General features: G+C 44.1%; 1 protein-coding gene across 2 annotated transcripts in view; it reads left to right on the top strand.

The window, feature by feature from the left end:
* The window catches only part of MYO1E (myosin IE), a 616,637-nt gene that overhangs the window by 269,949 nt on the left and 324,800 nt on the right, over window positions 1–21,888 (top strand). For both annotated transcript variants that reach the window (XM_078685186.1, XM_078685185.1), the window contains exon 6: window positions 5,892–5,981. In XM_078685186.1, the coding sequence (XP_078541312.1) occupies window positions 5,892–5,981 (90 nt within the window). The remainder of the gene's footprint in view (window positions 1–5,891; window positions 5,982–21,888) is intronic.

Here is a 21,888-nt window from a genome sequence, read left to right as displayed (position 1 = left end):
AAAGTCTTATTTTACTGTAAGAGAATGAACTTTGGAATATCTTCAGCAGCTGGCATTATTATAAACTTAATAAGTCCAGTGAACCATAGTTTGCACTATGGCAATGTCAGCATAGTTTTTGGCAAAACACAAGGAAGAATATAATTAGAGTTACTGTAGTTACAATAATGTGTCACTGTTTAATGCATATCTTGGTTTACTCTTTTGCTTTGGATATTTTCCATTTGTTTTATTCTAGTTTGTGTTTTTTATTCATATTGTTTAAAAACGGAGAAGACCTATCGTTACACCTTTAACTTAGATCATGACTTCACGATGCTTCTAATAGTGTCGTTGTCTCGAATGTTTAGGCAAGTGTTTGAGGAGTTGAAAAACAATGCTCGTCGCCACTGTTTCTGCTGGACACTGTGTCCCAGAATCGTGATCTGGACTTTAGACCACCCCGTGGGCATTGTGGCCTCTACGACAAACTTCAATTGGATATCTTCATTCTGTCAGTTGCTCCCAATGGCCTCTTATGGCTCCAGGAACCTACAGTGGAAACAGGAGTTCTAGCCACCAGCAGGACTCTCGCCACCACTGGGGCAGAGCGAGACCGTCGGTGCCACCACATGTGGTGTGCCGGCACACCCCCTTCCTCCCGGGACAGATGTGTGCTGAAGCTACGCGTTCTTAAAGGTACCCTCAAGTAGGATCATAACATGGTTTGTGGCCTCCTCCTTTTGTTGTCAGGATAGGCCTTGATGTGATTAATATCTCCAGGGGCCGGAAAGGCCCATCGGAAGGAGTTTAGAATCCTCCAGTTAGGTATTTTTTTCTTTAAAAAGGACAAAAAGAGTAGGCTAGACAGACTGAGGTGGATGATGGAAACGATGGCTCACGGTCTCACTCTTGACTAACAGAGGACAAGTCATGGCGCATGGGCATGCCGGGCACAAAAGTGGGACGGTAGCTCCGCTTCCTTTTCTGATAGTCTTTCTGCGCAGGTACATCTGGCAGTCTTCTGTAAAGGGTAGTGTTGCACGGCACAGCGGTCCGAGGCATGCACATTTTTCCTCCTCAGAGTATAACCACATTAAAGTGTGCACATCTTTCCAGACGCATCCCATGAAGCTGCTTTTGGATTCACACCTGGGGGACCTATGGGAAATCAGCCCTGGGGAGAGTCTGTTATATAACTCGCATCTGCCGGAGAACCACTCCGAGCAAGATCTCAACCCCCATGCAGCAACAGCCATACTGAGAGAGTACCAAAACAGAGACACTTTACCAATGCAGTAGAGAAACTGATCAGGCATATGATATCACACATGCCGATAAAATTGGGCCTCATAAATTAATAAAAATAAATTTCCAGTCATTTATTTGTGGCCGTATTTTGATTTTTAGTACATATTTATAAATTATACAGATAGAATCACGTCAAACTAGTCATCTTTATTTCTTCAAAACAAATTTACTTTCACTTTGGTTTGAAGTTAGTAATTGAGGCTATAGTAGTCTCTCGTCTTGATAAGTCAGTGCCCTTTCTCAGCAGTTTACCGAAACATAGAATGGACTCGCTCTACTTAAGTAGTTCTATCAACAAAATGCAGTGACCACTTTTCTCACAAACGCTTAGAAACTGACCACCTTACCCCAGCACTCGCCTACCTTAATTGGCTTCCAGTCAAGACACTCTGCTCTACGAGAACTGCCTGTCTTGAATGCAAAGCCATGAACCCCCAAACTCTAAAATATCTCTCGAAGAAGCTATCCTTTTCTGAAGTGTCTTGAAGCGGCGGCTCCTTCCCTAAGGCAGAGGACTGCCGCCCCACTGCTCTCTGAGCAGTACAAAGAAAAATTAAAATGTTAATAGCACAATGTTATAATTTTATTTTTAGTATGGAGCCAGGTTAGGGCGGGCGGTGCTGGGCTCTCGTCAGAGGGAGGAGGTGGGCTTGGTGCACCATAAGTGCGCAGACAGTTTGGCCAGCCGTCTAGGGCCGGCCAAACCATCATGCGCACTTAGCATTTCTCCACTTGGCTTTTTTTACACAGCCAGGTGGCGAACTGTCCCAGGCACTGCCAAGCAGGTCCCTCAGACCCAGCCGCGGTCGGTAGGGGAGTACCTGCCGGGGCGGTGACGTGGGGAGGGGGAGGGGCAGGGTGGGGGTTAGTAATGTATGGATAATGGAGGTATGCAGGTAAGTAAACATTTAAATAAATCAAACGAATTTCGTTGCACGCACTGCATTGCATTTGGGGATGCAGTGCGCGCAACAAAATTCGTTTGATTTACTTACCTGCAAACCTCTATTATCCATACATTACTAACCCCAACCCTGTCCCTCCCCCTCCCCACGTCACCGCCCCGGCAGGTACTCCCCTACCGACCGCGGATGTTCAGACCAATCATAATGCTGCTGTCATGCTGGTGACTGCAGCGTTGTGATTGGCTTAGGGGAGTCTGCGAGCCTGGGTGCTGCCGGGAGCCAGGAACAGAGGGAGGACGGAGGTGAGGCAGCGACCAGCTGGTAAGTTGTCTTTTCTTTCTTTTTTTCTTTTTTTGTAGACCCCCGTCCCTGCCCCCCTAGCAGCCGCCACTGGTCTCTCGGTATCCTCGTTGCAAAGACAAAACATTTCTCTCCGCTCAGCGATTCAATTTAAAATCCACGATTCCCAGATCCTACTTTGGCCATACACCCAGAATCCACACTGGCCTTGCTCTTTATATTGAGCTCTTTTCAGAGTTTAGAATCCCTTCTTGAAAGTATGCACCTTGTGAACCACCTACACCTCACAGTTCAGTCCCACAATCCCTTTCGGGCAGATAGCCATGGTGTACCTATAAAACCAGATAATACCAGTTAAAATGAAATTGAAACAAAGGGAGAAAAAGACTGAGACAAAACATATGAAGAAATAGTTAAATACTAATGAAAGAAAGAGCGTGAACTCTGGTGTTAGAAACAGGTGTATACATTGGAAGGAATGTGAATGATCTGTTACCAGTAGACGCTGTGGAGTTAATGTATGTTAAGTTGAGTATTGGCGGCTCCTCCGCAATGGCGAGGAACGTCGCCCCCCTGGCTGGCACAAGGAGGGATGGGTCATAGGAGGGTGGAGCAGGAGAACTTGTGCACTTTCTAAGTGCTCATGTGTGTTTGGCCGGTTGTCTCAGGCTGATCAAAACACAACTGCACACTTAGGTTTCTCCAACCCGGCTGCATTCAGCAGCCAGGCTTGAGAAACCCCCACAGACTCCCTGGTCTGAGCAGGGTGTCTTTTCAGCCCGCTCAGACCAATCCCTGTGCTGCTCTGGATGGGCCAGCTTTAGCGCTGGTGGCCCCCAGTGCAACAGTGTTTGTTGGTCCCTCCCAATGACCATCTCAGCCACGTATTCCCTCACTACCACCCTTTAAGAGTGCCCCTCAAGCATCCATGATCGCTCTCTCTCAGATGCATTTGATTGGCTTTATGTCACCACTCATACCAATGTAGGGTGTCAGAGCACTTTACATGACACACATATTACACAGAGACAATCAATCATACATGTGTAAATCAGCGTATAGGAAACGTTGCATAAGACAGAGGTCTACAAGGTGTAGGAGTTACATGTCATCCATACTAATAGACAGTATAGTTTAAGAGTGCTTGTCTGGAGAAACACAAACTCTTAATTTCAAACGTAACTCCATGGTTGGGGGTCTCTTTAATAATAAGAATTGGTTTCTACCCAAATGAACCCATTTTGAAACATTAGGATAATGAAAGACTTGGGAAAAAATTCATAACGCTCTAACCTATACCTTGCAGTTTTGATGCAGCTCTTTGATGACAGTTAATTGCTCTCTGTTGTACATTAGGATTTTAACTTATAAACTGCAAGTAACAATAAGAAAAAGTAAAACCTAATGTGGAGTTCAATATAATAACTGTAAAGGAGCTAATTGAAAAAGATGATACATGTATAATCATATTAAGTTATGAGGGGTGGCAGGTCAAAGTAATGCAACTTGCTTAACAGAGAGAGCTATTTGAGAAATTGTTTTTCTATTTGAAGGTTTGCTTCTCATATATATATATTCAAAGACAGCTTCTTATTAATTGAAGGGTAATTCCCCGGTGTGAGCATTTCGGGGTGAGGTGGGCTCCACGATGGGGGATCTAACAGTCAAGAGCTTGGGTATAATGATCTGGATGGTGTCCAGATCGTGCCACCAGATTCAATCGGAGCCATTACCCATTTCTCTGTTAATGTATGTAAAATAATTGTTATCATCCTGACTACTTTACCGGAGTTGCTCCAGATTAAGTGAAAATTAGAATGCCTATGCATAGATCCCATAGATCTTACTTATGTAACCAAAAGAAGTAGCTGGATATTTTGATCCATTATCCACATTATGGGCATATGGAGAAACACTTCCCACGGTATGGGTAATAAATCCTTAGAAGAATTTTCCCAGTTACAAAGATCCCTTTGTTATTCTTCACTGGGCAGACGTAAACAGATATCGATTTTCTCAAGCACTCACTTTCCTGAAGTCAAAAGACTTTTTATGGCACATTTGGTGGCGACAAAGTCCACAGGCTGGCAGTGAATCACCTGAGTGCCTACACAAGCCCTGTATATGATGTACCTGTGACGAGCAAACCTATTTGGTTTTCATGGCCTTTTATTTGAGTCTCTCGCTAACTTGCTCAGTCAGATCTGATATATATATAAACTATTTCATAAAGCTGTCGCCTGAAGTCAGCTTTGTGAAATATTTTTAAGAGAACCATTCCATCTCAAAAGAATTGATTTATTGCCAGGATGTCTGCTTCTCTAAAAACATATGTGAAAGTGAACTGCAATCTGAAGGTTGCTGTTAAGATATGTTACGGGCAACCTTAATTTTGCTGTTGCTGAGTAAATAAAATACACTACATCTATTTCTTTTTTTTTTTTAAAGAAAACAAAAATAGTTTTCTGTCCCATTCCCATGTCCCATTGTGGAGAAGTGTGGCTCAATGGTTAGAGCGGCAGACCCTGATGCAGAGGTCTAGCCCGGGACCAGGGTTCAATTCCCCGCCTCGGCGGATCTTGGGCTCAAAAATTCCACGGACCTGATAATTCTCGCCTCGGTGCCTATTCCAATCATGGAGTCCCACTCTGCAACTCTGGGCAATAGCTTGCTTAATCTCCACGACGGCCCCCACAACGCTAAGGATGCCTGGCCTCCACCTTGGGGATGCCCAGGAGTGGACACCTCACAGGGAAAGCCAGGATGGGTTCCACAGCGGTATTCGTACAAGTGCCTTGAGACCCTTGCGGGTGAGTAGTGCGCTTAACAACTATCAATTTACATTTACATTCCTCATAAAATATAAAACCATTAGCTGGAAGTTCATTTTAGTTACTCAGTCACAATGAAATGTTCCATGTTTCAAATGTTCTAATTACAATTACTTGTTGTTTCTTGTGTTTACTTTTAATTAGTTCTAAGTTCAATTATTCCATAAAGCTTGAAAGAGATACAATGGATTTACAATAGGTTAAATAGGCATTCCATCTGTTCATGTGGGATGTGTGTCTGCAGGTATTAGGTACGGGATAGGTTTGAATAAGCGAACTTTGCCATTTTCGCCCAGGGCAGCAAAAACTCCTGGGCCAGCTCTGGAAGTCGTCAAGATGTACAACCTCCGGTACTTCCCATGGACCTGGTTCTACTGAATGGAGACCCTTGCTTGGGCCTAGGACGACTCCTTAGGGATGAGCAGCCGTGCCGCTTTGATGCATTCTTCTATGTTGAATCCAGTTAGACTTGGCCACCTATGTACTTTCTATAAAATATGAGACCTTTAAAGTACTACGCACAATAAATAAGATAATATGTTATTATGTTTGCATTTCATTTTAGCACGTGAAAGACATCATTCTACAGTCCAACCCCTTATTGGAAGCTTTTGGGAACGCAAAGACTGTACGAAACAACAACTCCAGCAGATTTGTAAGTAGTTCTTCTTTGAGTGATGTCTTTGTATTCCAGCCCCTCTATTGGTTGAGACGGACAGACTAATGTTTTCTTAAGTCTGTTCATAATAATCAATGTTTGTGTATTCCTGATTTGTATTCCTGAATTGGAAGTTGGAATGGTTTATTTCAGTTTCAGGGCTGAAATAGCTCAGGCGTCGAATGAAACACGTGGGTATGTTTTACAAAGTACACGTGAGAGCTCAGCCAACCCCCAGGCAGACCGTAATTGAAAAAAAGCATTGGCAAAGCCAATAGTTTTACATGGGCTGCCAACTATTGGTGTTGCCAATGTTTGCAGATGTTTTTTGTAAAACTGTTCAGAAGGACTACTTTTTGTGAGTAAATGCACATTGTGTAAATGAAGAATGATGTCAGTCACATAGAGCTAAAACAGTGACGAAAGTGAGCTGACCCTTGCCCCATGCTGCATTCTGTGGCGAACGGTGCAAAAATGTGAATAACACATTGACAGACCAAGGGATGAAGATAGCTGGCTGAAAATCTCTATAACTAAGTGTGTGTATATATATATATATATATATATATATATATATATATATATATATATATTTTTTTATATTATTAAAATCTAAAGGTCTTGACCAACACCAAACCTAAATATTGGAGCATGGTCAGACTCCTTTTAAAAAAAAAAATGCAGTAGGTTCAAGTATAGATGACAGGTGACTTGTGGGGTTCTTTAAAAAAACTGGAGCCTTGAGGTCTCCTAGGATCATCGGGGATGACAGCCCTGTTATTCCTAGGTAAAGTTGCCGCTGACGCTTTTGATGTACAAACATGCCCATCCAGGTGCAAGTCCTTGAATGAGAGCCCACCACTACAAACATAATCCTTACTCCTTGATAGAGGAAGGTGGTGATAGAGCAAGTCCTGTTATATTTTCAGTGGTATTACAAGCTTTCTCGCTAAGAACAGCATTTGAATGGTTTGCTACAAAGAAGAACATATGTTCATCGCTTTTAGGATTTATTTATTTTTATTTTGAAAGTTTTATATAGCGCGAACAAGATCTTTGCAGATATCAGAGCGCTTTACAAGGGCATGGGGGTAAAAATACAAAGTAATAAAGCGTATATACAGAGTAATATATGAGGTAGTTAGGTACAAGGTGCTAGTTACATAGGTGGGATAAAGGACATGAGGTAGGTAACAGGTGAGGTAGTGTCGGTACACAGTGTATAGACAGACAATTGCGTCAATAGTATAAAGTGCAATAATAAGGAGCATATACCTGCTTAAACGTGTTTAGAATATTTAGAGTTTAAAGGAGGGTACAGTTGAGGTAGGTGTGAGCAGGGTGTATAGTCCCACAGGTGCGAGAGTAGTAAGGAACGTTGAGATGGAGAGGGTAAAGTGTGCAAAGTCAACCAGGTGCGTCAATAATATAACAATATAACAATATACATACTCAACCAGGTGCATCAAACATTATAACAAAATACAAAGAGTGTGCGTATACAGTTAGGTTGAGGTAGGTGTGAGCAGGGTGTATAGTCCCACAGGTGCGAGAGTAGTAAGGAACGTTGAGATGGAGAGGGTAAAGTGTGCAAAGTCAACCAGGTGCGTCAATAATATAACGATATAACAAAATACATAATCAACCAGGTGCACACACATTATAACAAAATACAAAGAGTGAGCGTATACAGTTAAGTAATTCGAAAACACGGGTGGCACAGTAGACCAGGGTCGGGAAGGACTTGCAAGGCAGATTCATGAGTGATACGGAGCAATAGATCATGTGTATTTTGCCATGAGGATCGCTTTAACTTCCCTCTTAAAGATTGTTTCGGAGGAGATGAGCCTTGTTTCCGGAGGGAGTGAGTTCCAGATCCTGGGTGCCATTCCTGAAAAGGAGCGTTTATAAGTTTTTACCTTCCGAAATCTTCGAGGTTTCAGCAAAAGATTGTTTGTGCCTCTAGTAGTTCGGGAGCCCCCCGAAATTGTCAGCTTTTGAGTGAGATAGGCGGGTGAATTCCGGTGCACAGCCTTGTGTGTCATGCAAGCGATTTTCAGTTGTATTCTGGCTTCAAAAGGTAGCCATTTCAGTGATTTAAAGTCCGGGGAGATGTGCGAGTGTTTTTTTGAGCCAGTGACGAGTCTCGCTGCGGCGTTAAGGGATGCTCTTAGGGGTGCTGTTGTAGTTAGGGGGAGCCCGCAGAGGGCGGTGCTACCGTAATCTATGTGCGGGATGACTATAGATTGTACTGCAGTTTGGAAGTCTTTGGCAGGAAGGAAGGGTTTGAGTTTCCTCAGGGTATTGATTTGAAAGTTCGCTCCTTTGGTTGCCTTGCTGATGTGCTGCTGCATGTTGAGATTGGTGTCCAGTGTTATGCCTAAAGATTTTGCGGAGTCAACTACGATGGGCTGTACATTTAGAGCCGTTAAATGCTTAAGCCATGTTTGAGCCGTGGATATTTTAGCGGGAGGTGAGATCAGGAGGAACTCGGTCTTCAGAGCATTGAGTTTGAGGTGATTCTCAGAAAGCCAGGATTGGGTGTTTCTGATTGTGGTGTTCAGAAGCATGATGTCCTTGGGAGATTGTATTTTGAGATAGAGTTGGGTGTCGTCGGCATACATGTGAAAGTGCACATTAGATGCCTGTAGCAACGTAGTGAGAGGTTCCATAACTAGGTTGAACAGTGTTGGGGAGAGGGAGGATCCTTGAGGGACGCCTAGCGATACAGGTACCGAAGAGGACAGCAGGTTGTTGCTTTTGAATCTTTGTGTCCGGTTGTGTAGGAATGAGGTGAACCACTTTAGAACAGTCCCAGATATGCCCATTCTTGTGTTTAACAGTTCGAGTAAGTTCTCATGTTTAACTGTATCGAATGCTGCGGAGAGATCCAGAAGGATGAGGAGGCAGGTGTCGTTTTGGTCTAGGATTTGGAGGGCATCGTCCACTATGTGAGTCATGGCAGTTTCGGTGCTGTGCCCTGCTCGGAAGCCTGACTGATGAGCGTTTAGGAGATCAAACTTATCTATGTGTTTAGTCAGTTGTTGTTGTACACATTTTTCCAGCAGTTTAGCGAGAGTGGGAATGTTTGTAATAGGTCGGTAATTGTTTAGATCAGTGGGGTCTGCTGTTGGTTTTTTCAGTAGCGGAGTGACTTGCCCTACTTTGAGGGCGTTGGGGATGGATCCTTGTTGAAGAGAGCTATTGATAATCTTTGACCAGAGTGGGAGAAGCCAAGGAGAAAAGTCCTTTACAGCGTTAGCAGGAAGGGGGTCGGAGAGGTGATTGGAAGGTTTCAAGGTGTTGAGCAGTCTGCCAATTTCTTCTTCGGAGTAGGTGTCAAAGGCTGACCAAGTAGCATTGTTCTTTGGTTGAGGCACTGCTGTGTGTCGGGGGTTGGAGTACAGGATAGCGACATTGAGGAGATCGCTTCTTATTCTCTCAGTTTTTTGGATAAAGAAGGCAGAGAAGTCTTCGCAGGAAGGAGTATCGCCCATAGGGCTGGGTGTCTGGGGTTGCTCTTTGCATTGTGTTCTGACTAACTCAAACAGTTTTTTTGGACGGTTTTTAGCTTGGGCGAGTTGGAGGCTGAAGAAGTTTCTTTTTGAGCGCTTTATTTTTCTGAAGTAGGCGTTTCTCTGTATCTTTAGACTTTTTAGGTGCACTGCAGAAGGGGCTGATCTCCAGGTGCGCTCTGCCATTCGCATGGCTCGTCTATCCTCATTGAGGCTACCGTCATACCATGGGTTGGAAGTCTTCTTGGACGAGACTCTTTTCAGTTGCATGGGCGCCGCCTCATTGATTATTGTGGACATAGTATTGAGATAGTAGTCAGTCAGAAGTTGAACGTCTGATACGCCGGGAGGGGGAAGTAGGCGATTGCAGCTGTTAGGCGGTAGGGAGTTTGGATTGAGTTTCTTCAAGTCCCTTTTCCACACTTTGTGCTTAGGGGGTTGAACTGAGTTAAGTCTGATTTTTTCCTTGATGAGGAAGGAGACAATGTAGTGATCTGACCAGTCACAAGGTTGGATTGATTCCAGTTGAATAGCACCCTCTTTGGAGATGATAAGGTCAAGGGTTGAACCTCTCTTATGGGTCGGGTTATTGCATATTTGGTTGAGATCAAGTGCGTTGAGAAAGCTTTTGAGGCTGTTTACCACTGCGTCCTTACTGTCATTCCAGTGGAGATTGTAGTCGCCAAGGAAAATTTGGGTGTGCTGCCGTCCTGAGTTGGCTGATATTGTATCCATGAGTTGTTGGGCGAAGGAGAGATTGTCCCCAGGTGGGTGGTATATAATGTGGAGAGAACATACCGGTTTGCTTTCGCTGATGATATCGAGGCAAAGGTATTCACAGGAAGTAAGAGAGGGGACGGCCACTTTGGAGACTGAGAGGTTGCTTCTGATGTTTTTAATTTTAATTTGTGAGAGGCGCGGTGCAGCTGAACCTTCTGTGTCACTCTCATCGGCATTGCATCTGCTGGACAAGATTCTTTGAGTATCAGGAGTACATATACAAACAATGTATTATGCCAACAAAAGCTGCTTCTGTAGAGATGTCCAAGATCTGGGGAACAGTCGGACCACTGCGGTCCGAACTACGAGTGGTCCGACTCCGCAAGCCCTACCACGCATGCCTTAAGCAGTGTTGGGTAGTTTTTTTAATTAGGGGTTAGGGTATTTGGCTATGGGGAGGGCATAACAACCCTGCCACATAGGGAGTTTTTTTCCCTGTTCCTAGAGGCCGTTGTCTGTTTTGACTACCTGGGACGCCCACGGATAGGGTTGGGAAAACGAGTACAAATTGTCCCACCCTCAATAGGGCGGGGCCAATCCCACTGTGACCTGGTGCCACAGTGGCGAGCGGGCTGTCAGGTCAAGTGCATTACACCAACAGAGCCAGCCAAGGCTCTGCCAATAAAAGCCCAGGGCAAGGAACCTCAAGTGGGGTGTGACCGGAGTACTCCTGCTCTGCCAAACTCTAAATGATAATTGAAATAGACTGGATTTAAAACTCTGAAGCAAGCACTGTTCTGTGAAAAGCTTATACAAAGTTGCCTATGATCTCTGGGTTCAGCGGACGAACCAGAACGGCCCCTTTTCTCACTGAGGATCGCTGGCTCAGCACTGCGGTAAGCATCCCTGGGGTCCAACGTCCCTCCCCACCCCAGACTGTTGCCGTCTCCTTCAGCGCAACCAAGTTGCAACATCTTCTCTTTGCTTCTCAAGCTTTAATGGTTTTCCCCAAAGACTCTCCCTTTGGCCTTTACTTCCTACACTGCCAGAGGTCAGCTACGTCCACGTGCCTCTACCCATAACTGGTACACATCTTGCCCCGGAGGTTCAGCTGCATCATCGTGCTTTCACCTTCGACTGGTTCACTAATCCTCACCCTGTCCTCTCCTTTCACCTTTCTTACCTAAGGCTCCCCTGAGTTATGATGTGCCTTCTCCTCCTTCTGCTTCTACAAGCCGTCACTACATTCACTGCGCTCTCCTCTTCCCCTCCACCATCCGCACCTCATCCTCTCCATTTTATAACTGTATCAATCAAACAAGTGAAGATTGGAGCCAACTGGTTCAAGATCATTTACCCCCGCAAAGCATCAGTAAAAAAGTTCAAACATAACACTCTTGAACAATTTCCCGATTCCCTTTTTGTTGACCAATACTATAGCGGTCATTATGGGAGACTCAAAACTGACATCATTTTCTTCACCTATAACATCTCATCCTGGACCACTATCTTCAATAACTCCTTCAACGTTATTTCCTCCTCCTCAATCCCACACTAAAAATCTCCCCTTCAGGTAAGTAAGTAAGTAAAGTAAGCTTTATTCGATTTTTCAAGTAAAATCATAAAAGCACTAGAAAAACATTTATACATACAATGATTAAAAGGTATTGTATACATAATCAATACAAAAATAGACGCTCACTTAGACATTGAGAATATTTCATAGAAGACAGAATAAAAACCATAAAATACAAACATTTCAAAAGTGGCAGGCAACGATGAACCACAGGGAAAAAAGTTTAACACAGAGTTTTTCTGTACCTTATTACCGTTTTTAAAAAACATGAGACGGCGTAAACGGTATGATCTCCTTCTAACTGTAACATTTTTTGATATGCTGGTCTACATTTTCGTAACCCCCATCGTTTTAAAAAGGGTATCAAGAATTGTTTTCTGGGGTTCGTATATAGTTTGCAAAAAAACATAATATGAATGTTAGATTGCACCGAGATGTTATCACAAGGGCATATTAATTTGTTAGAGGACCAGTCATTAACATTAGGTAGGGTAACCATGTGAAAAAAAATACCCAGACGCAAGCGAGTCAACAACATTCGAAGGAATGGGCTCTGTACCAGAATGAGGTAGGTTTGCAAACCCTCAGTTGGTGTGATTTCCTGGTAATTTAATACTGTGCGCCTTAATTTTTCGCTGTTCCAGCTCACAGTTTCTAGGTGAGTAGTTATCATTTTTTTCAAGGCTGATCTTGATAGTCCGTCCAGGGTTCTAGGATTGTCAAAGTACTCTGGGTGGCCCAGATCAATAAACATAGATCTCACATAGGTTAACCATTTAACGTTAGCTGCCCCATCTAAGGCCAAACAATCTTCAATAAGATCTCTATTGAAACTGGCTTCATAGGTAACCCACACTTTATGCCAGAGCAAAAGGGGGGACATCTTAATGATGTCGTTGAGATGTGTAACTCCTACCTCAATATGTGACATGTACGTGGAGGTACTTTTGGCCACTCCCAGAAGATAGCAAATGAATCGATTTTCGCAACTCTGTAGGGAGTGGTCTTTCTCAATACCCCATATGCCCGCGCCATAGGTGGCCGTAGAAACGCATTTAGCCCGATAAATCTGGATCAGCTCTTTAATAGGCTTACCGCCAGTTCCATCGGAAAAAACACGCAAGGCGCCTATTGTGCGGCTATAGGCCAGCTTCCTAGCGGCTATCGCTGGCTGCCAGCGGCACCGTCTATCAAACAAAACACCTAGATAACAAAATGTATCTGTAGTTACGATTTTTTGATTATCTAGGAATATGGTACAGGGAGCTCTATTAATCTTCCGGGTACAGGGCATCGTGAATGTTTTCGAGATGTTAACTCTGAGGCCTCTATCCCTCATATAGCACGCAAAATTGGTTACCGCCCTTTGTAACCCAACTTTAGTCTGGGACATTATGGCCGCGTCGTCCGCATATAATAAAATAGGGACCGGTGAACCTTTAACAGTCGGATAATCATTGGGTAGGGTTGAAAGGTGCTGTCCGATTGAATTAATATAGCATGTGAAGAGCAGCGGGGCCAGGATACAGCCTTGTCTCACCCCTCTAGTAATCGGAAATTTCTCAGTGCATTCCCCCTGTTTACCGTACCTAACTCTTGCACCTGCATCTTTATAGAGCTCTTTAATAAAAGTAATGATGCGGCTATCAATGCCCAGTTCGCCCAGTGTTGCCCATAACAATACGTGGTCAACACAGTCAAACGTGGAGCTGAGATCGATAAAAGTTATAAAAAGAGCTCCGCGTTTGACGTGAGTTTACTTAGAGACAAGGAGGGATACGTTTAGGCACTGTTCAATTGTCCCTATTCCTTTTCTGAACCCATACTGTAAGTGGGAAACGACATTATGGTCTTCCTCCCAGAGTTGTATTCTCTTTAAAATAATTCTTCCAGCCACCTTCATTAGTCCATCCAATAAGGATATCGGCCTATAGCAGGTGGGATCATCCCTATTACCTTTTTTAAATATAGGGACCACGATAGCATCAGTCCAGGTATCAATGAACCCACTCTGATTTCCCTTATTTAAAACATTTGTGAGCAGGAGGGCCCAGAAATCCAGTTCTGCTTTATAGACATCTACCGGCATACAATCTGGTCCTGCGGCTTTGCCTATTGCACTTTCCCTAATGGCATCATGAACTTCCCCGATAGTGAATGATAAATCTATAGGGAATGAATGGGCTGAAGAATATTCCGAGCCACAGTCATGTACTCCCTTTTCTGTGGATTGACACGCCCCTGATGTTATTATACTGTCTCCAGGAATTGTGTGATTATACAACTGTCTAAAATGGCTTAACCACCTTTCACCCGTTATGGCTAAGTCCATAGTGTTAACACTGTCTCTTGGCTGGTATAAGGATTTTACCGCCCTCCAAAAGAGAGAACTGTTCTTCTGCCTTGATGCCTCCATCAATGATTCCCATGCTTCCTTTTTCAAAGTCTGCTTTCTTTCTTTAATAGATGATTTATATGCTCTCCTAGTCTCACATATTGTGGCTGAATTTTTCGGTTTTAAGGACAAAGCTCTTTTTAGATCTTTCAGTGCCTTAGTGCACTTTCCATTGAACCACCCTTTGGGTCTTTTGGTGTTCCCTTTAGGCACGCGAACCAGCAGATTTTTAATGTAATGCTGTATTTTTGAGAAAGCAATCATTACGTTCTTTGGATCATTGTGTTCCTCCAGACAAGCAACAACATCAGCAGCACATGATGTGAGCACATTCTGAAGGAACTCTCGGGGCTCAATTTTTTCCCATTTGACAACATATCCGTTGGTTTTAGTTAGATTGATCTTATATGGGTAGGTACATACAGTCCCTTTCATACGGTGAAGCCCTGTGACATTTACACCAATAATCAATGGATAATGATCACTCAATAGATCTTTCCCAACTTCCCAGGAGGTTATAAATCCTGAGTTGGCAGGGGTGATTAAGGCGAAATCAATTGTCGAATTACAACCTCTGCCATTAAAGGTTGGCTCAAATGGGACAGGTGGTGAACAAATCTGATTGACAAATGAAAAGTCGAAATTAAAAACAATATCATTAAGGAGGGACCCCATCTTGGTGTGAGAAAAATGTATGGGACCATCCTCCCCATAATCTGATAAACCGCACAAGTCTGTTTCGGTAAACGAACAAATGGTACAATTAAAATCCCCCGCCCACACAATCCTTTTTTCCCCTACAAGATCTTCAGCGAGTCGAGTAATACGACTCATCATTTTTGCCATAGTGGGCTCCATCTCACTGCTTGACATGTTATTATAAAAATTTACTAATACAATATTCTGAGTAAGACCCCACTTAAATGATAATATTTGAAAGTGCTGGCTAGAGAAAAATTGGCATACTTTAACGTCCACAATAGTTGAAACATAAATACAAAGTCCTCCCTTGTTGTGTCCCTGTGCTGATGGAATAGCCGGGGAATGAAAGGTCTGATATCCTAGCAGGTGTGCTTCCTCGAGAAGCCAAGTCTCTTGGAGGCAGAGTATGTCATGATTTTGGATGAAATCTAGCCAGGGCTTATGAGTAATTTTGCTTCCAAGACCCGCCACATTCCACGAAAGCAGCGAGTGGAAAACCTTGCTAGGATCAACTTGGTTGCATACAAGTTTCTCCTTTGAGTTAAGACCATGCAGGAGGGGTACATGTGGTGTGTCCGCTGATATCATGGGGATAACGAGGCTACAATCATTTATGGATGACTGGAAGTGGTAAGAAACAGGGTTAGGATCCAGAATAGGGCTCTTTATGTTTTCCCCAGATTTCTTGCTAGTCAATTGCTCCTCGAGTTTACTGGCTGAATCAGCTTGACCTATAGCACAGCCACGCGTCAAGTACCTATCATGTGATTTTTCCCTGGTACATATTACATTAAGTCATTCATTCTCATCCAGTCCGGAGAGAGGATGGAATAAATTAGACAAAGGTACATCCCAAATATTCCTGGGATTGTGGGTTTGAAAGTGATCCCTGGAATTATTAACATAGGAGTTGTTATAGTTGAACAATGGTTGGTTTGGGTACATTGGTGGAAAACAGAAATTATTGTTCCTGCTATGAAAGTTGTGAACAGCCGGGTTCACAAGTGAACCCGGTCTGTGGGATAGAGAAAGAACAACGGTGGAGGATTCCCAACAGAACAGCACCTAGTCAAATATTCTCCCAAAGTTAATTTAGACCCACACTGTAGTACATGGGACAATATGTGTGCACACTTCAAAAACACCCACCGTTACAATGTTGGTTCAAAACATGAACTATGAAATACTTTAAACAAGGTCAAGGTGCACCACTTCAATGTTTACAGAAACTGTTAACTTTGATAAGGTTAACAGAAATAATCACATCAGTTATTACTTGTGTTCTTTAAGAGTTCTTTTATTCAATTCAGTTGAAAATGAAAAGCACACAAAGGAGCTACAGCCGACGCGTTTCGTCCTCTTGGGACTTCTTCAGGGCAAAATGAATCATAAGATAATGTTCTTAGGTCTTCTCCCGTGGTTATTGAGTACGTGGGTATATCCGTGACGTTCTATTATGCTGAAAGGGGCATCATGTTTGACAAAAAGTTCTCAGTGGAGGAATCTGGTCTGTCAGGGCCGTTCTTGTTAATAGGCGGTGTGTATCTATTTGTAGTCACGTTCAGCCAATACACTCATAAATTGAGAGGTGTTTCAATATTGTGCATATAATTCTCATCAAAGTATAGATGATAGTCGAAATAGTGCTGGAACCAGAGTAGTAAGCAAGGAATGAAGTTCTGTCTGTCTATTATTATTTGCTTGTTGTAGGGGAAATATATGTTAATCCTCCTGCTTGGGCACTCCTAATAAAGTGAGCTAAAGCATCCCCTGGTTCCTAGATCAGCATGCAATACGACGTCCTCCTCCGTCAGGTACCGGCAGTGGGATACATGAGGTCTATACGTCTTAGGAGGATAGGGAGTAGGCATGGATTGGTAGAAAGGGGAATCATTGCCATTATAAAACCTTTGAGCTGGGTTCAAAGTTGGATTTGGTCTGTATGGGCCTTCAAATCTCCATTTATTTGGGGGAGGATGATTTCTATTCGTCATTGGTGGGTTATTGTTGTTTGGGGGCTTCATGAGAGCTTCCGGATAAAAGTAGCTCAAGTTATGCATGGAAATTCCTCCCTCGCATCTCCCTGGGAACCAGTCACTTATATATGTGACCAGTCTGTGGTCTTTAAAATTGATAATGATCACGTCCCCTTCGATGTCCTTTGGTCTAGATCCCACCCACTTACATCGCCTCACTGAGACTATGTCTCCATTTAAGTGCGTTGGGAGTGGTCTATTTTTTCGCAGCCAGTAAATAACCTTATTTTTAAGGCTGGAATAATGTTCTGGGTTACCTTCTGGCGTGGTCGGAACTCCTGTAAGAACGATGACATAGTTTATGGATTCCAGGGGCAGATCAACAACATTTCTAGTTCTTATTCTAGTTGTTTGTATAAGACTGCTTGAGGGATCTTTTATGGTATGACCTCTGTTTTGAGTACCTGTGTGGAAATGGGGATTTTCCTTATTTATGTTATCAATAAGTGTGGGAGGTTTAGTATCCGCCAATGGATTAGATCTCACTACAGCGGGCTTTTTTGTTAAGGTAGGAGTGGCAGTTTGTTGCTTGGGTAAGTCATTGGGAGGCTGTCTGACTAGCGGGTGCATACTACTTTGATCGCCAGGTTTGTGACATGGTGCTACCTTTTGCCCTTGAAGAATCTTGTCCATTTTCTCTCCTAACTTTTTGACCCTTTCAGTGAGTGGGAGTATCAAGGCCTTGATAAGGCAGTCAATATCATTTAATAGGCCTTCATAACTTGGAACAGATATCGATTTGGCAGTCAAATGCCTCATTGAGTCAGCGTTCCCTACTTCTTTAGTAATCTTATGCGAGGAGTACATATTACTAATAGAAAGGCTATTCCCCTTTTTGATTCCACCCTTCCTTCTTCTCTTTCTCGGTGGTGGACCAAAGACACCATTAGATACCTTAATAGGAGGTTTTTTAGATTTTTTGTCAAGTGTGGTAATCGGATGACAATCAAATCCTAGAGGTGTAAATATAGGGGAAGGTACATTTATATCGTGAAGGGGTGCTACATCATTAGATAAGGGAGTACTTAAGTCGATTAACTGATTTTGTGTTGACTCAAAAGAATTAAGGTCGTGAATGACTGTGATGTCATTTTGGGCAGGGTAATTATTCTGAAATATAAGCGGGATACCATCTGTACTAAGGGGCTCAGCATCAGGTTCTTTATAATTAATTAAATCTATTACAGTACCTGAATCCACCTTCTGGGCGGGGAGTGATCTTTGTTTTAACAACTCGATGGAGAGACGGCGCCCAGCTCGCTTCTCTGCAAGCGTAATCTCCCTGTCGATTTCACTCTTCACTTTGGCAAAAAATTTGTCCAATGGGCCTAAAATGGGAGCCCCTACCGTACCCGATAGGCGATTCATTTCCAGTGAAGACATTTTGGGCATATAGCAAGAGTTCAAAAGAACAATGTGAAGATAGCCTAAGAGTGAAGTCAATAGCAAACTCGACTAAGCATAAAGAGTCATATAAGACATGACAATCATTGATACATGTGTGGTACTAGTAGTATAGAGCTATGATCAATATCAAAGAATAATGGCTATACCGCAGATCTGCTTTCGTAATGTAAGGGGGGGTGGCCCAGCCCGGCCTCCTGCGGCCCCGGACGGCCACAGACGGTCCCGCCCTTGTCCCGGGCTTCTCCCGGCGCTTTCCCGCGCAGCGGGGCCAGTCTGTTCAATTTATAGGAAAGGGGAGGAGCCTGCAGGGAGAGCGTCTCAGGTGGTGTGAATCGAGGCGGGCGGGCGCTCCAGGGACTTGTAGTCCTGCGCCCACCCTCGCTCGCAGCCCTGCTCAAACAAGCGCCCCAAGTTAGTGGTTGGGCGCTCGATAAGATCCTCTTGGCAGCGATATTCAAATGAGGGCAGTGTCACCGTCCCAGACGAAGCAGGACCCGCGAAGCGGGTTCCGCGAGAGGTGGAGGTGGGAAGAGCAGAACGAAACCAAACAGCTCGCAGTCCCAGCCTTAGCAGCCCAGCGAAAAAGAAATTCAACGGTGTCACGGGTCCACACAGATTTAACAGCAGAGGTGATGGGGAGGAGCCTGCAGGGAGAGCGTCTCAGGTGGTGTGAATCGAGGCGGGCGGGCGCTCCTGGGACTTGTAGTCCTGCGCCCACCCTCGCTCGCAGCCCTGCTCAAACAAGCGCCCCAAGTTGGTGGTTGGGCGCTCGATAGGATCCTCTTGGCAGCGATATTCAAATGAGGGCAGTGTCACCGTCCCAGACGAAGCGGGACCCGCAAAGCGGGTTCTGCGAGAGGTGGAGGTGGGAAGAGCAGAACGAAACCAAACAGCTCGCAGTCCCAGCCTTAGCAGCCCAGCGAAAAAGAAATTCCCCTTCAGGTTGTTTCAATGGCTCACTCACTATCTGACTCTATAACAATGGAAAGATACTAAAGATACTGGGCTCCCTCTTTTTAACCACCTATTTCCATCTCTGCTCTCCATCCCTGGAACTTAGATCCGTTCAGACTCTTCAACTGACTCCTTCCTCAATTCTCTCTCGCCTCCCCTACCCACGAGGACACCAGAAGGCAGCTCTCCCAAGAGGCTCAAGCCTCCCCCCTGGGAGACCCGTTCTCCTCCTCCCGCTCTTCTCCTCCTCCCAATCTCTCCCTCCCCAGCCGGGACGTTATCCTCAACACACCAGCCCAGCCAACGGTTAGCACCCTTCTTTACCCCTCCATAGCATCCTGGGATTCTGAAGAAACCACCCCCTTCCCATGTTAATCACCCCCTTAATCAACCCATTTCCCAAAAGCCTGACGTCCCAGCTCTCACAGCGACTTTTCCACCATATGCTCTCCCTTCTTATCCACCTCACCCTTCTTCTCCCACTTCCTCTCCTGCACAAACCCCTTACATCTCTCTTCACCCCCCCCAATCCCTCTAGGACTGCTGCTTGACCCATTATCCCTTTATGGCAACCTCTACCTTTCCCCTCCCCCTTCCTCTAGCCTAGAGGCACCATACACTTTCTACAACTGCCTTCCGGTTCAATCTTCCTCTTTGTGCTTTTTTCCGGCCCCCATATACTCACTTCACCCAGCCCCTCTCCACCCATTCCTTTGTTTTCTTCACCCGTCCCCCTGACTTTTAGTGACTTCCTTCTATCACCTTCCCTCATTCTTCCATCCCACCACAGCCCTCACCTTTCTCTTCCTCAGTTAGAACTCAATACTTCTTTTTTTTCAATGTATGCCCAGATAATTTTCTCTGCACCACAGCTGCAGCGACAATCACTACCAATCAAAATCACTTGACACGTCTCCCTCCACTCTATATTCCTACACCCCAGCACACCTTCTTGCTCTCACTCTCACGGTGAACTCCCTCCTAAACCCATCAAGCAACTTAACTTCCGTGCCCAGCTCTGCTCTCCTTAGAAAATAAACAAGAAACTCTAATCTCCTCTATCTCCCAGCTTAAAGATACCATTTCCCACTTAAGTGCTAAAATATCTACTTTATCTACTTTGAAGCTACCATCTCCCACTTAAGTGCTAAAATATCTACTTTAGCACTCACTTCCCCAAACTCCTGAGGAGTACCCTGCTCCCATGCCCCAAAAAGACGCACACAATCTGTCCCCATTAGACATTTTCAATTCATTGGCTAGCTACAATACTTCTAACTCTAACCCCCACAACTTCTCCTCACCAGCTAACACTAGTCATTGGAGAATACCGACCTTCTCCCTTGCCCGAACCAAACATCAGCCATTTTCAACCCAGGCACCAACATTCAGGAACATTATTATCCCTATTGCCCCTAAAAGCCCTAACTCCCCCCCCCCTTTACCAAAACATTCCTATCAGAGTTGTGCTGTTTGCTTCACAACTGTAGATCTGTAAATAAACACAAGCAGCAAATTTCAGAAATCATCAATCTATACAATCTTGACATACATTTTCTCATTGAGACCTGATTCAACGACACCTCTCGCACTAATTTCGATCTTCTGCTCCTCACTGACTATTCCATTATCAGAAATGATAGAGGGGATGCAGTAGGGGGAGGCATGGCAGTTATGTTCAGAAACTCCCTTTAATTCAAAGTTTTTCCCAGCAGCTCTTTCCGCAACTTCAAATGCCTTTCTCTAGAACTTCAAGTACAGCGCAGCTCCCCTTTCAGGTCTCATGCCATTTATCACCCACCTGGTGACTGCTCCGCTTTCACCGACTTTGCTAGTGACCAATACTCACAAAGTCACAAACAGATCTTTCTTCAACATTTTGATCTTCACTGGGGCATTTTGGAAGATTCAGCTGCCAACAGGTTTGGTACATTTTTCGAAGGAAATGATCTTGTTCAACATAGCACAAAACCGACACACTCTAAGAGCTCCATTCTTGTTATCTCTAAAGTAGATATGCTAACTGCTGTTGATCCTAAGCCAGTAGACTTGTCTGACCACTTTCTCATCCCCTTCTCTCTGCGCCTATCTCATTCTGGAACCCTCTTTCAAACTAAAAGGACTGCTATCTGGTTCTGTAATACCAAAAAAAACTACCTTGACATTCTGTGCAACACAGCTATGAGATCACTTCCAGTCTTAGACCCCAACTCTGACGACAACAGTCTTACCGCCCAATGTCTCATCAGTCTTTCAGTCGTAATTGTAAATGTTGCTCTACTATAAAGTAAAAAGAAAAGGCCCACTCCTACTGCACCATGGTTCAATAAATCCCTCTATGAAGAAAGAAAGAATTTGAGGTACCTGGAGAAACAATGGAGACAATCTCCTTTAACCATTAATCTCTCCAATCTCTGTTACGCAAGATCATCTTCTGTGAAAACGTGATGCATTTCAGAACCCTTCTCGACTCTGCCAAGAACAGATCTAAAAAGCTATTTGACCCTATCAAAAGTACCAGAAACTCTCCCTCAACCATCAAATTTGACGACCCTCCCAAGAATACAACAGAGTTTGCACTATTCTTTGATGAAAAAGT

This window comes from Lissotriton helveticus, chromosome 3_2 (assembly GCF_964261635.1).
Source record: "Lissotriton helveticus chromosome 3_2, aLisHel1.1, whole genome shotgun sequence".
Classification (NCBI taxonomy): Eukaryota; Metazoa; Chordata; class Amphibia; order Caudata; family Salamandridae; genus Lissotriton; species Lissotriton helveticus.
This window is presented reverse-complemented; position numbering and strand designations above follow the sequence as displayed.